Here is a 23090-nt window from a genome sequence, read left to right as displayed (position 1 = left end):
GAATACGACTTTCATTTGTGGCCCTCATTGAAAAAAGTTTGGACACCCCTGCCATGAAATTATAAACATTTTACTTAGGAATATTTATTCCAAAATCATAATGTGATGTAAAAAAAAAACAGTTCCTAAAGTGTAAATGTATTTCTGAACTTATTTCTTATTTACGTTGTCAAGAAAAGCGTGTAGCGTTGTTTGCTGCCAAACTTATTCATATCTCCCTTTCATATGCTAATTCCATCTCATACATAAATCATCGCTCTAGAGGTGACTTGCTTAGCGCTTCCGTTTTTGGAAAGACTTTTTCCCAACCAGCGGCTAAATCTGGGAAAGCCAAGTCAAGGCCGTCACACTCAACTTTGGTGCAAGTTGGGGTATAATGACTTTGTGTTTTATTTGGATAGTTTGGGTCCCCCCCCCCCCCCTTGCTGGTGATATTTTGTGATATTTAATAAAGCTGCAATAATTAATCCATGCCTCAATGATTAATCGATAATCCAATTAATGGCCAACTGTTTTGGTAATAATCATGTTTTCTAAATGTAAACATGAAAATAGCCTCGACCTCTCACATGTGAATATTGTTTAATTTCCTTCGTCGGGGTCTAGGGCCCAATTAATTACTGTATTAATCCAAACGGTGAGCTGAATTAATTAATTAATTAATTAATCAAGGAAATAACCGTTATTTGCAGCCCATTTTATTTGTTTCGATAAAGCAACTGCTGACAAGTGGAGCAACTTTTTATGTTTTTTTTGGACACTTTTGGAGACTAACATTACCCCCCCCCGCCCCCCCCAAAAAATTAATAAAAGCACTCACAGGCAGCTCCGTCTTGCTTGTGACATTTTAAAAAAAAAAGCGGAAGACCAGGAGTCATGTAGCTCCTCCCCCCGGCCCAACAACCAACCACCACAGATAGATTGCGGTCCTGTGTTATTTTTGCTCAATTGTATGAAATAAAATGCAATTTGACATTAAAATATATATAATATTAGCTACATTAGCTACAAAAATGACTAAATCATTCAATGAGGTCGACGTAAAGTTAAAAAATATGGACTTGATATCAGAATCAAATCGATATGCAAATATTGAGTATCGCCCAAGAGCGAAGGACGGGTGTGCAAGATGCGGTTACCTGCCACGAACTGGACGGGATCTCCGCAAATCTGCCCAGCCCTCCAAAGGTGTAGCACCGGTACATGTGATCCAGAGACTCGGAGCAGTGCCACAGCAAGCCGAAGCTCACCGAGTCCTTGCCGGACTGCTGGTGGTGGTGATGGTGGTGCTGCTGGTGGTGCTGGTTGTTCCTCAGCTGCTCCTTCACAATCCAGGCAGGGGAGATGAAACTGAAACTGCACACGGCGACCAGGGCGGAGGAAAGGAGCACCCAGAAGCAGCCCACGCAGCTGAACATGTTGGCAGCGTGGGGCGGAAAGCCCGTACACAGACCGCTCCCACGCCCCGCTTCTTCTTCTTCTTCTTCTTCCCCTTTTTCTTTCTTCTCCCGTCCTAGAAGCCAATGCATTTGGACCTCATGGATACCAAAGTCTACTTGCGCCCCTTAGCAGCACTCCATCTCCGCCGTGGAAGTCCCGCACAGCGTGCGTGCTCCCACTGCTTCTTGGAGTGATGAAACAAACCCAAAAAAAACACGCACCAGCGGCGGCTAGTCGGGTGGGCTGGTACTTCCGCCCAAGTCAGGTAGTGTCCTACTCGGGTAGCGAAAGGACCCAAATGTGGCACAGGCGTCCACGAAATGCTTGTCACACCCACATGTGTGCGCGCAGGTGGATGGGCGCTCTCATTGGAGCCAATCACGCAGCCTCCGCGCACGTGCAGCACGTCAATTGCATCATTGAGCAAACTTCCGGAATTTCCAAAATAAAATCCCAGTCAGGAGACAACCCTTGTGTTGTGAAGGGAATCGATTTATCAGTATTTAGCGATATTTACTACGTATTCACACGTGTTTACAACTAGTTAATCAAGTTAGCAAATCCCTTGTCTATTAATTAATTATTAAGGACCATTGACTTTATTTAAAGCAGCATGTTCGAACTCTAGGATTAATACATGAAAAAATGTAATGCAACCTTTTTGCTAAGTTAATATATTACTGTTATTATTAAATGACATGGCCGAATTCAATAAATATTTTGAATGTATGCCATACACTGCTGAAGTATAGCTTAGAGTTTGTTTAGGTCCATGATAGGTTACAGTCGGGAATCATCAATGAGTTGCATTATAACTTCAATTATGGGAAACACTGCCCTCACCTGGACACAGCTCTAATTACACAGTTACTTTCCATAGGTAATATAAATACGTGTTTTCAATTAATTAAAAAATAAATATTGACTAATGTACTACGTATAATGTATTCTATTTTATTTACTTGGTACTTTATTGTTGTTTGTTCATGTCTGGGAGGATAAAAGCAGTCAGGAACCGTCCTCGGTGTGCATTACAAACTTCATTGTGAGAAACACTGCCCCCACCTGGACACGGCTGCAAATATATTTTGTCATTAATAATAATAACAAAAAAAAAGACAGGAGGCAAAGCCTTTTATATTGGATGTATTTAAATCATACACAATTTAAATATACTTAGATTAGGTACACATACATATCGCAAAACATTAGAGGTACATAGTACCAAGATTCTTTTCTGTCTCTTTTCCACACCTCAGTAAAGCTCAAAAGAGGAAAAAAGGTGACTTAGTTGAGAACGCTTCCAGTTCCAGTTCTTTCTGAGATGCATACAGAGAGACCATTAAAAAAAGTAGTAACATTTAATAGGGGATAAAGCGGGAGTCTACATTATACATATGTACTGTATAGGTATATTTATAGCTTGGATTTTTCCATCACAAGTGGAGCGTTTGAAGTCATTTGGGAGTTTTTATTCTTCGCTCAGTGAAGGTGCAAAGTTTAATACAGGAGGCGTCGGCGCCTCCCTTTTGTCATTGTCACGTTTGCAGATAAAGGTAGCCTCCCATTGGTCAACAGTTGCCAAAGGAACCCCAGGAAGCGGCCCCGCCCCCACGCTGTTGATTCGGCTATCTTTTAAGAGAGAAGTTCTTTTAAAAACAAGGAATGTTTTTAAAAAAAAAAAAGTGTGAAGAGATGTCTTGCGATGAAACGAGAGATAATTCAGTCTGACATCCTCTGGAGGTCCTAGATGGGAGTCTAGTCTAGACTGGCATGCTCCTTCTGTGTGCAAGGTCTCTAGAAGAGCCGGGCTTGAAGGCCGCCGACTTGCGGTCACGTGATGCCAGCACTTCAGTCGAGCTCACGTACACCTCGGTAGTGTTGTGGAGTTGGAGCGAGTAGGTGCTTGCTTGTGGGCTGAACCGCGTGTGCTGTCAAGTCCTGGGTGGGGTCATAACTACAAAATACGCACATATTGTTTTTTCACATGTCAAGGAACATGGCAAGGTTTCGTTACCTTGGTGGACTTGCCGGGACTGTCTTGGTTTGGCTGCTGAACAACATCGTTGACGATCATCTTAGCGATCTGCCAGGCCATTTCCTCTTGAGCCTTGAACGCGGTAAATCGTTCAACAACACTAGCTAATATTCACCGTTGGTGGTGTTTTGAACGTTGCCTCACCTCGTTGGAGTTGCCCTGGACCCATTTCTTCATGGCTTGGGAGAACATGGAGCCTGCGTGGCAGGAGAGGTGGAATATAGCGGTCAACACAAACCCCACGGATGCTTTGATTGGAGGAAAAGAGATGCAGAGTGCGTGGTACCTTTGGATTTCTTCATATCTGGCTCTGGTTCCGCCTCTCGGATGAACTGACCCAGTTCATTTACCCTCCCGAATGTCATTCTTCTGAGCACAACAAAAATAAGTCCAATCAGTGGACTCAATGTACGTACGTAATGCAGAGTGTGAGTCCAATAAGTTGTTAAAAAAACACAAAAACTTCCTGGTGGAACTGGAGGAGGGGGCCGGAGGCTGCTGCCCCCGTGAGCCAGATGAGGGAAGACAACGGAATGGAAGTAGAAGGTCCTTCAAAGACCAATTCCAGGATGCTATGAATGCTATGTGGTATTCCATACTGGTCGCTAGGTGTCAGTCATGGTCGGTCAGACACACAAGCAGCGGACTTGATTGGCGGGAACAACAGGCTCTTGTTGTTGTTTTCAATGGTCTCGCAACACGCACAATAATAACAACATAATCATAACAACAACACAGGCTAGTGCTGCAGCCGTAATCCACCCAGATGTCACGTCCTTCATCCACATGTCCGGAACACATCTTTAACGGCTTATTTTCTCTCATTATGTCTACTATATTTAGCTATAGGGGTGCTATTTCATGTCTGGAGGGCTCTAATAATGTTAAAAACTGTATTAAAGGAGCTCATTAACAGGTTCCCTACCCTCTAACTACAAAACTATTCAATTAATTAATAAGAATAGCATCATCCTCCATGAAAATGGACCCATCAGGGTCGGGCCTGGAACCGATTAAGATGAATTAGCTGTTCCACAGGCCAGGCCGTGTAAAATAATAACAAATTATGCAACACTCACCCAGCATACGGTCTCTGGTACAAGGATTCAGGATCCAGGCTGGCGACGTCTACCGTTATGGCCTCGTCAAAGTTTTTCAGGATCTTTATGGCCGCCTTTTTGGCACCAGACTGCCGAGGAGACGGCGGTTGATGAATATGGTGTAACACCGGAATACCCCACCCCCCCTTTGCCACATCATGACTCTTGGGCATTAGTAAAGACGCTAACAAGAGCAAACAACTGGAAATGTCAGCAGAGAATCGTGCCTGAGGGGAAGAAGGATGGAGGGAAGGAAGGAAGGGAATGTTGGGGTCACCTGAGACTGGGAGCACTCGCTGGCGTTTGAACTTGAACGCTCGTTGTCCGCCGGCCCGCCCTGCCCTGGCGTGCTGACATTCACAAACTCGTCGGCGCGCACGGAATTGAGGAGGTCGCTCAGGTATTTGTAGTAAAGGTTACTCGACAGGAAGCCCGGCATGTAGACCTGGACACACGACAAACATGGCCGCCGTTTGAGGAAACGCTTCACGATGTTTCCCCGGGAATTGGCTCTGTACCTTCTCCATGGTGGTCCAGGCCTGTCGAAGTGGAGTGGTAAAACATTCGGGGAGTGGCCCCCCCTCTCGGCAGATGTTGGACTCTATCTCCATGCGGACCGAGTCGCCAAAGCCCAGGGGGTTTGTTGCTTGGAGTGAGAAATACCTGGTGGAGGAAGGAATTATTTCATTTTTTACATAATTTAATCCCTTAAATTCAGAAATTTTCAGATTTTGTATTCTTTTTTTTATTTTTAGGTTTCTTTTTTCATTTAAATTTCTATTTTTTAATTCATTATTTGTCTTGGTCGTTAATAAATTGTATGAATTATTTAAAAAGTAACACCCCACCACAAGTTCAATAAAAAAATAAAATAAAATATAATTCAAAAGGAATAAAATATAAAAAATAAAATAAAACCATATGTAATACAATTTAAAATAAATTAGACACAAGACATATGTAAAAAATAAATAAATTATATTTTTTAAATTAATTAATATAATAAAATGTATATAATTTATATATAAATATAATCAAATTAATAAAAATAAATCAAATAAAACCTTAATTTGAAATTGTAATAAAGTTTTCCATGGTGTAAAACTGCAGTGCATCACACAGAGAGATGGTTGCAATATTAGCATTAGCATAAAAGTAACTGCATCTCCGGCCCAACACTGCAGAGCACCAATAAAATCACGTACTTGTCGTAAAGAATCATGGCATCGTTTTGGGCCTCCTGGCCATCGTACTGGCCCCTCTTGGCCGCCAGCTGGTTCTGGAAGTTGTCCGCCGCCAGCCAGAACTGCAGCACGTTCATCGCCTCCTCCTTTTCCATGTACTGCACACAGCACACAATCATATCGGTAAACATTTGCGTCATCGTACAAGAAATGTGGCCTTCTAAACGAATATGGCGGCACGGCTATGGATTCCTTGTCGTGCACCCGATGCTCTACATACAAGCAGGAACATTTGACGTGACGGATTGCTGCAAGGTTCACACTAAATGACTTGCTGAGAAATATGCACAGCATGAGTGACAGATCTTGTGGGCTTTTTTTGTTAAGACAACAAAGCGCATGCAACCCCAGGAAGTGATGCAATGCATTGCAAGACCGGTTTCAAACATGAATGATAGCAAAACAAGAAATTCAAAGTTAGCACAGTTTTACTGCAGTCGGCTGCCGGCGGTGTATTTGAAAACATGCCTTCTATTTAGGTGCTATGTACAAATATGACTCAAGTACGTGGCAAAGTACTTACTAGGACATGTCTAGAAACGTGATCGGGATTTGCAGCCTGCGTGTGTTTGGGAACGTGCAGGCCGGACTCACCTCAGAGAAGTAGAAGAGAGCCGACTCACAGAACAAGATGTCCGCCAGGAACACCGAGCCGCTCGTCAACACTTCAATTTGGTATTTACAGAAATGGTGACTCCGTAGGAATTCACTCAGGAACCTTTGGAATGAAACGAGAAGAGGGACAAGGAAAACACATAAAAAGGACATCGGTTCCACTTTAAATGCACACATCACAATCTACTCAGGCTGGGATGCTGCTTAAAAACTGTATTAAGAAGATCGTTAACAGGGTTTTCGATACTCAAACTACAAAAATATTCCATTAATAAATGGAGAATCCGACTTGGCAGAAATTCCCTTCCCACGGTCGGGCCTGGAACCAATGAAAGTCAATAAACAACGGACTAGAAGAAGATAGAAGATAGCATATAACTCACTGTTCCTCTAAGATGGTGAAGACAACCGACTGTGCGATGACGAAGCAGTTTGGGTCCACCATGCCATCCTCCCCGCAAATTTTAGCTGAGAAACAGAAACCACACCAAGTGAAGACGTGGTCGTGGTTCTTACATGGTTCTTACATCCCTTGCGTGTCACAATAGAAAACCGACTGAACGTGAAGGAGGTCTACCTTACCCACGATATCGTTTCGGGTCTGCTCGGTGATGGGGATGGGCCGGACCGCATCAGGAGAGACGTACTTGGTGAAGATGGTCACCGCATCCTTCTCTATACCTGAAATAAAACATCACCTTTCATTACACGTCTCCTGCTAGTTACCACGAGAGCTTTAGCAATCTGATGACCAGCTTGTGGAGGCCATATCTGACTTACTTCTCATGAGTTTGTCCGAGAGGTCTCGCAGGGTGTTGTTTGACTGCACTTTGGAGGGGGTCCCAGCCCTGGAGGAAGCCTGCCCGCTTGGAGTTTGTGCACAAGGGGTGCCGGGTCTCAGGCCTGCTTCTGTGGTGGAGGGGTTCTGCTGCTCGGGGGGGCTGTTCCGTTCCGGGGCGAAGTCATTGTGTCGTGGGAGCTCCGTGACCTCGGATCCGCTTCCGGAGGCGGGCACGGGCTCAGCCAGGGAGCTGTGTTTGACGGAGTTGAGGCTGTGCGCTCGGACCCGCGCCCAGCTGCTGGACCGGAAACTTTCCGCCTCCAGCCAGAAGCGAACCAGGTGCTCGGCGCCCTGCCGCTCCATGAAGCGCAGGAAATGGGGGATGGCCACGTTGTCCCGGAGCACTTGGTCCACGGTCTTGGAGAGTCGAGAGCGGGTCTCCTGGGTTGGCTGATAATTCACACTGGAATGACCTAGAACACACCGAACACTAATCAAAACTAAAATATTGGCACACAGCTGCGGCTGTAGGGAACCTCCTTATAATAATAATAATAATAATACATTTTTTATAGGGTGCAAAAACTCAAGGACGCTTGACATAGTAAAAGCAATGAAAAACATGTATAGAACACTAATCAAAACTAAAATATTGGCACACAGCTGCGGCTGTAGGGAACCTCCTTATAATAATAATAAATTTTTTATAGGGTGCAAAATCTCAAGGACGCTTGAAATAGTAAAGGCAATGAAAAACATGCATAGAACACTAATAAAAACTAAAATATTGGCACACAGCTGCGGCTGTAGGGAACCTCCTGACAATAATAATACATTTTTTATAGGGTGCAAAAATTTGCACGCTTGACATAGTAAAAGCAATGAAAAGCATGTATACAAAATAGCATAACAACAGTAGAAGGTGAGACCTTCAGAACGAATACATCCAAAAGACGGAGATGTGATGGAACATATGTAGGTTATATATGCGGAACTTGAAAGTGGCAAGGTCAGCAGTGTCACGGACGTGTGGCGGAAGTGACTTCCACAGAGAAGGCTCTGTCCCCCCCAGGTTCGCTGGCCGATGTCGAGTTGAGTTCCATCGGCATTCAGCAGCTTTATCTACCTCTGCATGCGCTTTAAAAGCTCGGTTGTGCTACCCAGATCAGTGCTAGGCTGCTGGGACGTCATCAAAATGGAGCATACCAATGGAGGGAAGAGACACTGCAGGTTTTCTTTCCAGTTGGTCACTAATGCAGGTGATTTTAATGACTGACCCTCCTTTGGTTTGAGAGAAGGAGCTCGGTCAACAGGTGGTGCAGGTTCTTCCACCTACAGCATGTGTTGCTACTCTCCGGACAACCCGCCATCCAGCATGCCATACCTGCCATACCTCAGCTAAATATCCTATCTACATAAATGACTGACAGGGGACTCAATCACTGGACTAAAAATAAAAATAACGGATCGATTATGTTTATGGACGATTATGTTCATCCTTGGAGAAACCGCTCCCGTTCACCTGCTTGCTAACGACGATTGTAAAAGAAATGCAAGATAGACGAGACGATAACACACAAGATACAACATAACACTCTGTGCGCATGCTAGCAGCCCCCGCCTCCACCCACCCAGACAGAGAGAGGGTTCACTCTGTTCATGCTGTTGTTCTATGTGTCAACCACGCCAAGGTGCTGAAACCAACGCACACAGCGAACCCTCTTCCTGCCTGTTTGGAGGCGGGAGACGAGGAAAACAGACAGGCGTGCCCATAGTAGCAATATATTAGTGCTGGCAATTCATTCTTTTTTTTTTATTGTAAGATTAATTAATTCAATAATTATCATCCCGGGCGTAGTGACCAGTTTTTTTTTATCTCAACAAGAAACTTTGCCTTTACATTTTAATCTTGCAAGATCATGTGACATATTTCATATTAAAAAGGTGCGGACAGTAAAATAATTTCGGCTCCATACCGAGATCGCCAAAGTGCGCAGCTTCCATGTGGCTGGGCTGCTTCTTGAGGATGGCCGTGCGGCCGCGAGCGAAGGAGTCCATGTTGGCAGAGATGACGTTGATGGCCACATGGCTGGGCCCCGCGGCCTCCTGGACGGCATGGTTGTTCTTCAGTGCCAGTGACGGCGAGTGAGGGCTGACTTGGCCTGCCGACGGTGAACAGACGACACGACATTAGACGGGGAAGACGTATAAAATAGTTGAAAAATGCGTGTGGCTTGACGTGAAGGTGATGGAAATATGAACGAGTTCCTGGAGAATTAATAGGCTTAGGAAGGAAAGCGTGCGTGTTTGAGAGGACAGACTGTTCTTTGATTGCAATAGGTCAACTGGTGTGCAGTCAGACATTTTGAAACAGTGCCTCTCAATTGCTTTGGTAGCAGGTTTTTTTTTCATTTTTATTTTTTTTTCCCCCAAGTCAAACTTCTCAAATTTCTTCTATTTAAAGGGAGTGTTTGCGAGTCGTTCTTCTCCAGTGGATATGTGTAGCTCTCTGTCAGATAGACGGCACCTTAAGTCCCCACTCAACGTCCTTACCCTCCCACTCACGACTCCCCCACCAATAAACCATGTGTTTGCAAATGCACAAATACAAACTTTCACTCTCTGGGCTCTTGGAGCTTCACGGATGAGCTCAAGGATGAACTCACCTCTGTTGACTTTTGCATCTGTCACTCTCTCGGCTTCTTTGCTTTTGGCTGCAGGGAGACAGACGAGAACATTGCTGTAACGGGAGAAGCACTTTCATTCACAACAAAAGCCGAGACGGGGAGTTGGGGACGGAGGGTAAAGGGTCGTCATTCAGAAAGACTACAAATAATGTCCTGTTACCTCACGCCATCAAGAAATGCGCAAAAACAAGAAGCAATGCAAATAAAGAGAGGCTGTACTTGGGACAAGAAAAGGCCTCTCAGTGCCTCTCACGCGTCAACATTGAGAGGTGTTAGGAGGAAAGCAAAGTGGCAGACATGTTGGAAACCACTCATCACAGTCTGAGCCTGCGTTCATATCTTCACATAAACACTGAGGGGCCAAGAGCCTGAGGGATTGGAAAAGCTGCACCTTGTGATTGCAACAAAAGCGGGATATATATAGTTGTGATTCAAACAAACAGGCAATATGGCTGACAAAACAACTTATCACAGTGGGTATGATGCACGTGATGCAATGGCGAATGTGCAAGGGAGGAGATTATAGAGACATGTGTACGGTATCTGGTTCTACTCTACATCACAATAAGTTCCATGGCTTACTGGTACCCTACTGTGGCGCCATGAAGTCCAAATTTGGTTCACTTGCTCAAAGACTAATGTCATGGAAAAAGCAAATAACAATTAATGTACATAAGCAGACAGCTAAACAATGTCATTCTTCTCCTCGTAAAGAATGGATTCGCCTGCACTGTTGAAGCACACAATGAGTTCAAACACTTTGCATAAACATTCCATTATCGCGCCCTAAAAAAAACACTTCCCAAAAAGCCTCAGTGGTCACTATGCTGCATGACACGGAGGTCTTTCTTCACACTTCCTCATGCAGAGTCAGCTGCTTTTACTGCGGTTGTCCTTTGGGAAAATAAATCATTTTCCGCTTGAATATTAGCAGTGAAAGACCACCAGTGTCCATAGTGACTTGCTGAATAAACCTACAGGAATTCCAGTTTTAATGAATTTCAGTGTTATCTATGATGACACAGAAATGGAAGCAGAAGGATGAAATAAATCATGCTTCTTTCTACTGCTTTTCAGACATGATGACATGTATGTTGGAAATAAAGGAAACCATAACTATTACCAAGGGACCAAGGACGTATACGGTGATACTAGATTTCTTGTCCAATTAATTCACTTTTCAGGACTTCTAAAAGTAATTTTAGTTCCAAACGTGGAATTTCAATGTAGCCTTGTTTGATACTTGCTGTGGGTAACTCCTTAACTCGCTTTCTACCTTTACCGGCCCCGTCAATACGACTGTAAATAAAGTATTTGATATTAAATATGACGGCATATAAGCTAAGATAGTTGTTAAAGAACATTTTTAATGAATAATCAATGTTGTAGTTTGCTCGGTTGTATTTTCTGATCGTCCTTGCTGCATTCGATCAGGGGAGAATGATGAGAGCCTCCACTGAGCTAACCATTGAAAGGCGACCATGAATCAAGCATTTCTGACAAAATAAGACATAAAGATGTCCTGAGCAAAGAAACATGTTAATGGGTGTTTCCTATCAGCTAGCTACATTTGGTGTCGCGGCTGAGAGAGGGAGCTTCCTCACCTTTCCGCTTGAAAAACGACATGACGGGTTTAGTCTGAACGTTTCTTCAGCTCGCTGACACCATCCCGCAGTTTGCCAAGTCCATTCATTCAAATATATCTAGTGTGTACACTCCTGAGGTGGAAATGGTGTATCAGCGTACACCCGGCGAGCGCTGTCAAATTCCAATTTTGTCCAAGTCTACAGCCAGTTCAGCCGCCATATTGTCAATAAACGTCCGACTTCCGGGATGCAAGGAGAGCTGCATTGTGGGAAATGTGGTCACAAGAGGGCAGCGTTTGGCACGAGCTCGGCAATGTAGTTTTTTTATTAATAAAGTGACACGCACAAAAGCGAATAAATAAATGAAATTATTACATTTATTGAAAGTAGTGACACGAATCGTTTTAGTGTCCACGGGAATGCAAGATTAATTGAAGATACAACACAGTTAATTTTAAATAAAAATATGAAATAATTCTGACACGCAATTTCAACCTATGTTCGAATGTTGTAAAAAAATATATTTATGAGGCTGGGGGGTTGAGCCAGTGGTGTTTTTGGAGCAGGCACATTATGGTCTTCAATGGGCACGCGCTCAGGAAATATTTGCAGTAAAGGGAGTTGTGGTTGCTCATTCTCGGGAAAACATGACCTCTAGCGTTTAAGGTGGTGAACTGCACGTCAGACTCTCGACACTCTTAGAGAAGAGATAAAAATGAATGAAGATTTTATGTGTGCGTTTCATGAATGAAAGAATGAATCAAGAAGCTGCCAGGAGGCGGCGCTGTATTATCAGCCTTCACAGTGGCAAACATTTGCAGTCGCTGGAGTGACAGCGGCGACGGCCAATCATAAATTAGCATGGCACAGCCGAGCCAATCGATGAGCTCGTGAGCAGTATATCAGCTTGAGCAGTCGTTTTCCCCATGGTCCTAGTGCTTGACGAGTCCTTTTAATATACCATAACACGATTTTCAGAGGTTGCAGGAGACCAAAACTGTTTATTTGAGAGGTAGGACAGTGTAGGAAATTTTGGTTGCAAATGAAATATGTCAAATTTTGTTATTGTAATAATCTTGAAATGTTATGTAAGGTGTCTTTTGGAGAAACATCGCCATTTTTGGTAGAAAATGTGTTAGGAACTCATTGCTTCATGGGATATAAATTATGTTTCATCACAACCACAAAGAGAGTGAGTTCTTGTCTTTTATTTCACTAAAAAAATGAGAACAATAACATTTAGCCTCAAAATTACAGTATACTGAAATCCTTGTCAAAGAAAGTAGAACAACAATTTTTATTTTTATTTTATTCTTATTAATAAAAATACCAAATAGTACTCACTGAGCATTTTTCAACATGTTGCAGATGTGATAGCAAAGAGGTTGGCTTTGTACAGAGCAGAGTTACACACACGCACACACACACTCACACACTCACACTCACACACAACCTACCTGTGTGTCACTTGGCCTGGTTGGAATAACAAGCTGAACATGCAACGATGGCAACTAAACACATCCTCCTATAGATTATATCGGTGCAGTGGGACACTCGGAGCAGGCTTGCAATGCAACAATAAGAAAAAAAAAAGCCATCGTGTTTGATGCCCTATTGCGTCACACAGCATCCTTTCCCTCTACAAAGTGATTGCTAACAAAGTGGCAGATTCCGCCGTGATGCTTTCAGTACTGTTAACCAGCCAAGACGACGGTCAGTGAAGTGAGGAAAATAATACGAAAAAAATAACATCACTACCTGAATAAACTTCAGAAAACGAGACTCCTTAGAACATTTCTCTAGTCGCACAGAACTGTACAAGCATACACACACACACACACATATATATATATATATAAATTTTAAATAAATTAGGATAATTTTGCCAATAATCAGTGGGGAGGGAACAACGCTTGGTAAAAAAAAAAAAAAAAAAAAAAAAGAGAAGAAGAAAAAAAAGCGACTATGCCAGCCATTCAGTCTTTTCACGCCTCCAGAAAAAGGAAATAATTTTTTCCCTAAACATAAATGCAGCTGATGGAATGCCTCTCGGGGACACAGCATGGAGCTGGAGGTTCGGTGTCGGCTGGTTTCCATCAAACCAGCGTCTCCAGATGACGCCACACCCCCAGGCTTGCTCCTGAGCCACGGCGCCGGGCTGCGGCCTCTAAAAATCCCCTCTCCCTCCCTCGCTGAAATTGATCAGTGCCTTTAAGACCACAAACGTGTTTTTCCGCCACCTTCCTATGCACGGTGTCGCTAGGAAGGGTACGGGGTGGCGGTGGTGGGTGGGTGGGTGTGGGGTGGCTGGGCTGTACAGTCCAGAGGAGCTGCCCGCTTGCAGAAGAGGCGAGGTAGGAGGATCTGTGCTCATCTCTCACTCTCTGGTCGCCCATGAGGGAGGTGGGAGGGGCTTAAACGTCAGTGGAGAAGTAGAGCGTGTTGCGTTTGAGTTCGGCAAAGGAGATGGGAGGATGCTGCAGGTAGTAGAGCAGCACCTGGACCTGAACACACACACACACACGCAGGTCTGTTACCACCACTTTTTAAACACCATAATCCACAAAAAATAACATTTATTACGGATAATAAATAACTGTTGCATTCATTGGTGGTTTGTTTGTAGCATTTTAGTCATCTAAATAATTTGGTTTTAGTCGACTAAAATACTAAGCTGTTCAAAAAAATAATAAATGATAGTTATTTCCAAATACTGCAAGATGAATCATCGTTTTCAGTTGTGTAATACTATAAAAATCAATGTCTTTTTGTTACTCTTGGAACGGCCGTGTGCTTCCCTAAACACTTTCACAGTAAAGCGTCATAAATCTGACCTCCGTAGTCTGCTTTGATGTTTTATGCGCTTCTACGAAAACACATTCTGACTTAAAATGATATCCAAGATAAACACTTAAAAACACACCAGGTCCCTCTGAGTGCACACGGTACTATTTATGGTTATTTACTCTGGCGTTACTTTCCTTTCTCCCATAATAAGACGGTTGGGAACAGGAAACGCCTGCCCCAGGAGACGACTTGATGGCCAGTTGCATGGACGCCGCTAAAAAAAAATCTCACTGACGGGGCTTTTATTAAATGCACCAGATGGGCGCTACCAAGTCCTGTGGTCGGTGAGGAAACGGAATCACCGCATGGTAGCAGGCTGCGTCTCCACTCCCACTGAGAGGTACGGCAAACCCGGTGGATGTTGACCCCAAAACGGTACCTGAGCCATGACGTCGTGTGACCAGATGTCAGAGGCGGACGTGATGTGCTGTCCCTTGGCGCTCTCCGACTCAGACGGTCTGAGCAAAGTGGGGCCAAACACTGTGGCCAGGTTATGGAGGGACATCTTGTTGAGGGGCTCCTTCTCCGCCACCCTGTCGGGAGTCAAACCAGACCAAAGCTCACCAAAACGGGCACATGGGAACACAAACATTGTCCTTTATAAATACTGCAATATGTATTTTAAGTAAGGGAAACCTGTATGGTACAGTATATGGCGTTACTGCCTGACAAAACTCAATGTAGTACCATCATGCAGTCACTAGATGGCAGCAAATGACCGTGAAATGGCATGATGGCACGGCGTCTTCATGACTGGTGTTTTTTGGTCATTCCTTTACTTTACACCAGGGGTCTCCAAAGTGCAACATGCGGGTGTTTTTTTTGTGGCACATTCTAAAAGCATAACAAGAAGACTAAAAAGAAATACTAAAGTATAAAAAATGGAAAAATCAGGCCTTATTTTACAAGAATGAAGTACCGTATTTTCCGGACTATAAGTCGCACTTTTTTTCCTAGGTTGGCTGTTCCTGCGACTTATACTCCAGAGCGACTTATAAATGAAAAAAAGTGTTTATGTTACATAAACACTGGACACCTTTTCTGTTCATGTTTATTTTTTGTGTCGCTGAATAAGCATTATGTTAGCATATCCTATTATATGTTATATTAGGATATGCTATAGAATAGGATAATATATATTATAATAATATATATATTATATTATATAATAAAAATATTAATAATAATACAATTAATTAATTAAATAAATAACAAAATTATATAATAATAATATTAATATATATAATATATAATAAAATTAAATAAATAAATTTAAATAAAATCATATAATAATAAAATATATATAATATAATATCTAATTATATATATTATATAATATGCCATAATATATATGTATATCCTATTATATGTTAATATATCCTCCTATTCAGCCTCTATTCATTTATTCATGCTTATTCATACTTGCCTTCCAAGAGGACGTAATGTCTGTTTTGGTCAAGTAGTTTATAAAATAAATTACCTGCAAAAAATGCAACTTATGTATGTTTTTTCCACATAATTATGCATTTTTGGCCTTGCGACTTATAGTCCACAAAATACGGTATTCAGAGAAATATGAAGAGAAATCCACACATCCGCCCACGGTGCTGTCTGAGCTAATAATGGAGTCCAACTAGTCAAAACGTAGACCTATAAAGCTGGAGTCAACGTACCGTTTCAGGTGCTCCAGCAGAGTGAGGAAGGTCATGAGGTTCGGGTCCGGCAAGGACCGCAGGAGGTGCATCATGCAGTTCTCCTTGGCCGCGGGGTCCGACAGTGCTGTGAAGAGGAAGTCAAAGACGAGGTCACTTCCGGTTGTGACCTGTCGACGCTTCCTGCACGGGTGGGAATGTCGGCCTCACCTATTCCCTCCATGAAGGCCGGGTACAGACGGTCGGTGAGCAGAGGCTCCGGCAGCTCCCTGAAGTACAGCTTCAGCGTCCCGGCGATGGCGTTGATGTCCATGTCGCTCAACATCACCAGGATGTCTTTGGTATCTGCGGGCCAACCGATCCCAGTTAGAAAGAGGAAGGATATGTCTTTTCATACACGACTCGAGCAGACAAGCTAAATAGAGTGAAATACGACTGTAAGGCATTCAGAGGACGCATTCAAAGTAGACTTGTAGTAATCTACAGCGGTCACTAGGTGTCAGTAATGTCATGCCGGAACAATAGGCATGAGCGGTGGAGCGTCACGGTGGAATGATGTGTGGAATGACAATTGACTTTGCCGTTTATTTTGAGAAAGTGACTTCCTTACTGGTATCGAACGCCGTTTTCAGGGCCTGGATGTCAGTGGCCACCCCCGAGATCCTGTAGATTCCCACCTCGTCGATGCCCCTCTTCTCCACTTCCTCAATGCACTGGCGGACGATGTAAGGCACCTTGGAGCGCTCCCGCCTGTAAAACATTTCCAGTTCGTTACACCTTCTACCACCAGGGGGCGCAGTCCAATGATCACATGATGTAGGTTTGGGTATACTCATAAACTATACTCATATGGGGGGCACCCCTGGTGGGGGTATTTTATTTTGAAGAAAGAGACTTACTTTGTCACCACGTTGATTTTGACTCCAAATACGCCGCTCTGTTTTTTGGATGGCGTCCTCTTCAGACTCAGGTCCCGACTTGTAAACTTCATGGAGAATTCCACCTTAATCTGAAGACAAAAAACCAGCAGCGTCACCAAGCAGCGCCCCCTTCTGGGCTCCAGTGGGACATCATCTAATATTTCAGCTTTTCTGATTGTCAACAAAGTTGAAGTTAAATCCGTCAAATGTCACGACCTGTGTTTTCTTACCCCGTTCATCTCAATGACGTCCATGTGCCAGTTCTTGGACTGCACCGTCTGAGGATCCAGCTGAAAGACACAACAGAGACACCAGGATAAGAATCGCGCCAGTGGTCAGATAAACACGTTACTCCAACGCATCATCAGATAGAAACGTCTCATTATCTGCAAGCTCCGTGTGTGTGTTTGGGATCAGGTTTCAAGGTTTCATCAAAAAACTAGATCCACGTGAGTCCAGTTCCAAGAAAGACGACTTGTTTTGAACGCAAACCTGCAACAACCTCTTTCACAGTAGTCGGTATTCATTCATGTCTAAAACGCTACAAAAGTCCCTCGTTTATCACGGTTCACTGGTTCCAGACCCGACCGTGATAAGTGAATTTCCATACAATAGGATATTTTATATTTCATTTCTAAATGGAATATTTTCATAGCTAGGGCATATAAAAACTGTTTATGACCTTCTAAATGTGCTTTTTAACATTATTAGAGCCCTCTATATGGGAAATAACACCCCTATAGTCATCTTTACTCTTGTACTAACCAATCTAGTAGACATAGTAAGAGAAAAGAAGACATAATATAAGCTAATATGTTGGAGGTTTTTTTTTTTTATTACTTCCTGTTTTGTACAATACAGTACTTCCTACAGTGGCTATTGTCTCATGACACCTAGTGACCAGTATAGAATACTACATATACTGATAATGGCTGGCTATCAGTATACATTTTTTTCCCATCATGGAAACCGATATGAAAAAAAATGCTGTATGAAACACGATGTGTTCATTCCGCCTTAGGGGATATGTCATGGTACACATGTCGGTATCGGCTGATATCGGTATCAGTATCGGCAAAAAAATCCCTAGACTCCTCAATGCCTTCGATTTGTATTTTAGTTCATTTTTAAAATATTTTTGGACTAATAATGGCCATATTTGACCCCAAAACAGCAATGATTTGTACTTATTATCTTTTGAGAACCTGTGACATAGTGAAACTGCGAAATTCAAAGCGTGCTGAGGGATGACTGTTACTTTAACGTACGTTTAACTGTAGCGACTGGGACATTGTTCCCAGTCCTGGTGTCATGTGACCCGTTACCCCTTTCCTGTTAGCATTAAAGCCCCTTTAAGATGGGGTTGTATGGGACTTTTACTGACACTCTGTGACCCCAAAGCCCAACACCCCCTTTGTATTAACTTGTGGACTCCTATAGAGCAGCTACACACCACAACCCGCACACAAAGCTTTCTAGATCTTCAGGAATCTGCACCTATTCCAGGTGGATTTCCAAAACAGTCTGCTCTCATTTATTCCACCCACGGCCCGCCTAATGACAATACATTGGATGATATGACCTTGGTTATGACCTTGACACCCTGGTTCTTCAACAGCAGGCAAAAACAACATCATGAAGAAAGTAGGTGTAAATATGTTTGTATTTCATCATATCTCCAAAAATGCCCCAAATGGATTATGCTTATTACTAGCACATGAGAATGTACATGCTACATACGTGACATAATTACCCATACAGCTTATGCTTCCCTTAAATAGATGGGCTTCACATAAGGATGCCATTATTTCACTGACAATCAGCTCTTTGTGGCCTGAGAAGTAGAATATGAGAATACGTGATTGACGAGAGGACAGCTCTGAGTAAAGAACACAAAAACCGCTGTGGGACATCCCTGCTGTTTGTGGCGGTCATGTTACAAAAATCCCCCCATGGCAAAAAAACGCTTCTTAGACCATTTATTTATTTATTTTTAATCAACACTAAAACATTTCTCTTTTTATATTTAATTCGTATCTTTTAACTCCATCTTTGGTTTGAATATAACCATAGCGCACAATATCCTGTATGCCTTGAAAAATCAGTCAAAATGGCCGCTACTCAAGGTACCAAGGTACCCAGTCTTTGGAAAATATTGATTGAATATTGAAAATATATATATTATATTATAACAATAACAATATTCATTGTTCGGTTGTGTTTTTTCCACAATGACATGTGAGACTCGCTCAAACTGCATTTTTATATACACATTTTTTAATATACATTTTAAATATGGTATATATTATATATATTTCTATTTTTTTCTAGTTGTATCTTGCTCTCAAGTTTTTAATACTTGTGTTTTCTTTTTTCATTCATTTTTCCTGTGAAGCACTTTGTGATTCTGAAGAATGGAAAGTGCATTATAAATTGAATCCATTATTATTATTATTATTTTCTATACATTTTTGTAAATGTTGGAAAAATAGCAACAGAGCTATTTTTAGAGCCATGAACCACATCAGCATGTATACATAGTATGCTTCAGTATGCTTCACCCCCCCCCAGCTGATGTCACACCATGTGACCTCTTTCAACTTGCTTTACCATGTTGCCGTCTCAGCCAATCAGTGACGGCTTTGAGGCGACCAAGGCTTACGATTCGTGGACCGGTATCTCAGCAAACACGGTTGCACGACAACAACATACAAACACGGAGCGTACCACAACTTACGCAACACCACCTTCCTGCAAATGTGAGTCTACTGGATTGGCCCCGTGACACAAATACCACACTTAAATGCACACCAAGTATCCACCCACACCAGCGCACGGGATATTACCCGACATCAATGGGTTTTTCAAATCCTTTTTCTGGTAACTGACAACCTGCCACGTCGAACAGGAAGCACTCATTTGTCAAAGACCGGCTCTAATTTAGCACCGAGTATCAAAGAAATGTTCTTTGTGTACAACATAACCATCAAACTCTGTAGAGCCCCAGTGATGATGCGTTCAAGCACACTACGTAACTCTGCACGTAACAAAATGCATACCTGGAGAGCAGGGACGCCATTACAGATCACTAGACATGAAATAGCACCCCTATAGTCACCTTTAAGCTCGTGTTTCCCAACACAATAAGAGAAAATGAGTCATTTAAGACATAAATAAAACTGTTATGTTGACGTCGGGGAGGGGGGGGGGGGGGGTGTCGGAGTTGAGCTTTAGCCTGTCAAGACTCTTAGCCTGTCAAGACTAGCCTTGCAACTCTCATCTCATCCAAACCTTCCGGCAATCAAGTCTGGTGCTTGTGTGTCCCACCAAATATTACAGTAACATGACTGACACCTACTGACCAGTGTAGAATACTACATATCATCACATCTTTGAATGCATCTTCTGAATGCCTTATATTGGTATTCCGTACATTGACCTATTTTTAACATTTAGTTAGAAATGTATTTCATATTTTGATTAATAATGGGATGTAGTCAACCATGAGACATATTTTTAATACAGTATATTTATGAACAACATTGGTGGACGAATACAGTACACGCATATTCCAACGTTCTGATGTTACTGCATCAACATGATGAAGATGCAAACCCAGATTAGATCTGCTACTTGCAGCAAAAACCACAAAATATGTGATTTATTCTAGCACAGTAGCAATATTATTATTATTATTACTAACATCAGGACTGCAGTTTCTTCTCCTGATGCGTCTTCCAGCCTGCCTTGGCTGCTTCTTCTCGCTTCAACCCTGCCAAGAACATTGTGTGACCCGACTGTTGGAGCATAACGCCACACACCATTTGGAAGCTATTAGGTCATCCCGAGGGGGCTTTTCTTGGTGGACTTGACAAAGTGACTGAGGGGGGCGTACACCGCATTCAGTTGATTTATCCATCTTATTATATATTCCTAGTATTCCTAGATACTGTACATGCAGTACATGTTCCCGGGATCACGGGAGTATCATGCTCCATATGCGATCTACGGAACATACTACGAGTCCATTAGGATGCTGGTAGGCATCGGAAGCCAGCATATCTCATCAGCACTAATCAAAGTACTCAAAGGTATTTGGGACAGGAAGTGGGATGACTGCAGATGATAATGGTGGAATCCAGTTGCCTTTCCCGCCGGGTAAGCTGCAACAACCGTCCCATTGTTCTGCGACGCTAAGCTGGCTGAAACAGCGCAAAGAAAACAAAAACAAATCCGGCAAACAGGTCATCAGGCAAAGAACACGCAGAATATATTAATCAATAAATCATCGCTCTTACATGGATGATTATGTAGGATAAATATACATATTGACTCTTTTCCCTAAATGAAGAACTTTCATGCGTAATACCTAGGATTCATCCCCAAAAAGGCCAGAGGAGGTACGTGATTCCCTGACACACGGCAATCACCATCAAGCCAAGGCAGAACCGTGGGAGGGGGGGCTTGGGGGGGGGCGGAAAGAAAGGAAGAATTGTTGGCGATAGGATCAAAAGGGAGTCGAGCTGAGTCTCCTCATAGAAAGTGGCTTTCAGAAGCCTCTTTGAACACCAGCCAGGGCATGAATGGGAGTTCAGTGCACTGTGTGCACGGTGGGGGAGTGGTCGCAGGCGCACTTGGACTGCCATGAAATAAACAAATGCAACCTGGCTAATGCCGTCTGCTAACATTTAGATGAAGGGAGGGGGGGTCTGGTGGATGGAAGAATCAATGCAATACCTGTGGGTCAGGGTCAGGAGGCCGCTTTAAGATTAAGATATGCCTTTATTTGTCCCTCAGTGGGGAAATTTCACCACCAAACCAAAGTACCACGTACCAAAGTACCAAGTACCAGGTCAGGGTCAGGAGACCGCTTTCACCACCAAACCAAAGTACCACGTACCACGTACCAGGTCAGGGTCAGGAGGCCGCTTTCACCACCAAACCAAAGTACCATGTACCAAAGTATCAAGTACCAGGTCAGGGTCAGAAAGCCGCTTTCACCACCAAACCAAAGTACCATGTACCTAAGTATCAAGTACCAGGTCAGGGTCAGAAGGCCGCTTTCACCACCAAACCAAAGTACCAAGTACCCAAGTACCTAGGTACCAAGTACCAAAGTATCCAAGTACCCAAGTACCTAGGTACCTAGGTACCTAGGTACCTAGGTACCAAGTACCGAGGTACCAAGTACCGAGGTACCAAGTACCTATTACCAAGTACCTAATACCAAAGTACCCAAGTTCCCAAGTACCCAAGTACCCAAGTACCCAAGTACCCAAGTAACCAAGTATCAAAGTACCAAGTACCAAGTACCAATCTACCAAAGTACCAAATAACCAAGTACCAATGTACCAATGTACCAAAGGACCAAGTACCAAATAACCAAGTACCAAAGTACCATGATCCTTCCTCACATGCCACTCCTGTCAAAAGTACCAAGTACCAAATAACCAAGTACCAAAGTTCCAAGTCCCAAAGTTTTAAGTACCAAAGTACCAAATAACCAAAGTACCAAAGTTCCAAGTACCAAAGTTCCAAGTACCAAAGTACCGTGATCCTTCCTCACATGCCACTCCTGTCAAAAGAACCAAGTAACAAGTACCAAATAACCAAGTACCAAAGTTCCAAGTCCCAAAGTTTTAAGTACCAAAGTACCAAATAACCAAAGTACCAAATAACCAAAGTACCAAATAACCAAGTACCAAAGTTCCTTCCTCACATGCCACTGTGGTTCTGCTGTGATGCCAATGGATGCATTTGAGATCCAAAGAGTGAAAAATGAGACTAACGTCTAATATGCAACACCAATGACAGCAGGGGTGCCCTAACTTTTTCACAGAGGGCCACATCGTGAAAAATGAAAAGATGCAAAAATCACTCTGATATTAGTATGAACTGGGACAACTGTACTGTATATAAAGATATTAATCGTATGATAAAGGTTCCCGTGTGATACTTAACGAAACGCCAAAGGAGCATCGGATGAGCTGAGATGAAGGGATGGCAGTCCTCAAACTGAACCCAAGGGGGCGCTAATCTCCGGCAGGAATAAATTGGCTTAATTGTACGTATGTATTCTACCAGACGTATGAATATCGTTTATGGTTGAAATCAGGAAGCAACAAGTGCCAAGAAATGGCAGCAGATGAAAAACCATATGACATAACAATAGTCCATTCT

The 23090-nt window shown here is 43.0% G+C and overlaps 3 protein-coding genes across 9 annotated transcripts in view; all 3 read right to left on the bottom strand.

Annotated features, from left to right (window-relative positions):
• Positions 1–1771, bottom strand: part of LOC131137944 (LHFPL tetraspan subfamily member 7 protein) — a 73378-nt gene extending 71607 nt beyond the window's left edge. For both annotated transcript variants that reach the window (XM_058086421.1, XM_058086422.1), the window contains exon 1: positions 1140–1771. In XM_058086421.1, the coding sequence (XP_057942404.1) occupies positions 1140–1529 (390 nt within the window). In that variant the 5' untranslated portion in view covers positions 1530–1771. The remainder of the gene's footprint in view (positions 1–1139) is intronic.
• An 802-nt stretch (positions 1772–2573) lies between these two features.
• Positions 2574–11761, bottom strand: akap10 (A kinase (PRKA) anchor protein 10). Of its 2 annotated transcripts, none has more exons than XM_058086915.1 (15): positions 11510–11761; positions 9885–9932; positions 9195–9380; positions 7218–7691; positions 7020–7118; positions 6821–6905; positions 6417–6540; positions 5784–5920; positions 5097–5241; positions 4856–5023; positions 4558–4667; positions 3765–3847; positions 3623–3675; positions 3458–3550; positions 2574–3397 (listed from the first exon to the last, which is right to left on the bottom strand). In XM_058086915.1, exons 1-15 carry the CDS (start codon positions 11529–11531, stop codon positions 3392–3394), a joined length of 1833 nt encoding a protein of 610 aa, XP_057942898.1. In that variant the 5' UTR covers positions 11532–11761; the 3' UTR covers positions 2574–3391. The 2 variants fall into 2 exon arrangements, with proteins under 2 accessions (XP_057942898.1, XP_057942899.1); XM_058086916.1 differs by having other exon boundaries at positions 3765–3844.
• Positions 11762–12684: 923 nt separating this feature from the next.
• Positions 12685–23090, bottom strand: part of abr (ABR activator of RhoGEF and GTPase) — a 78013-nt gene continuing 67607 nt past the window's right edge. For all 5 annotated transcript variants that reach the window (XM_058086229.1, XM_058086230.1, XM_058086231.1 and 2 more), the window contains 7 exons: positions 17141–17200; positions 16890–16999; positions 16601–16740; positions 16201–16335; positions 16012–16117; positions 14718–14871; positions 12685–13995 (listed from right to left, as the gene is read on the bottom strand). In XM_058086229.1, coding sequence (XP_057942212.1) covers positions 13906–13995; positions 14718–14871; positions 16012–16117; positions 16201–16335; positions 16601–16740; positions 16890–16999; positions 17141–17200 — 795 coding nt within the window. In that variant the 3' untranslated portion in view covers positions 12685–13905. The remainder of the gene's footprint in view (positions 13996–14717; positions 14872–16011; positions 16118–16200; positions 16336–16600; positions 16741–16889; positions 17000–17140; positions 17201–23090) is intronic.

This window comes from Doryrhamphus excisus, chromosome 11, assembly GCF_030265055.1.
Source record: "Doryrhamphus excisus isolate RoL2022-K1 chromosome 11, RoL_Dexc_1.0, whole genome shotgun sequence".
Lineage (NCBI taxonomy): Eukaryota > Metazoa > Chordata > Actinopteri > Syngnathiformes > Syngnathidae > Doryrhamphus > Doryrhamphus excisus.
This window is presented reverse-complemented; position numbering and strand designations above follow the sequence as displayed.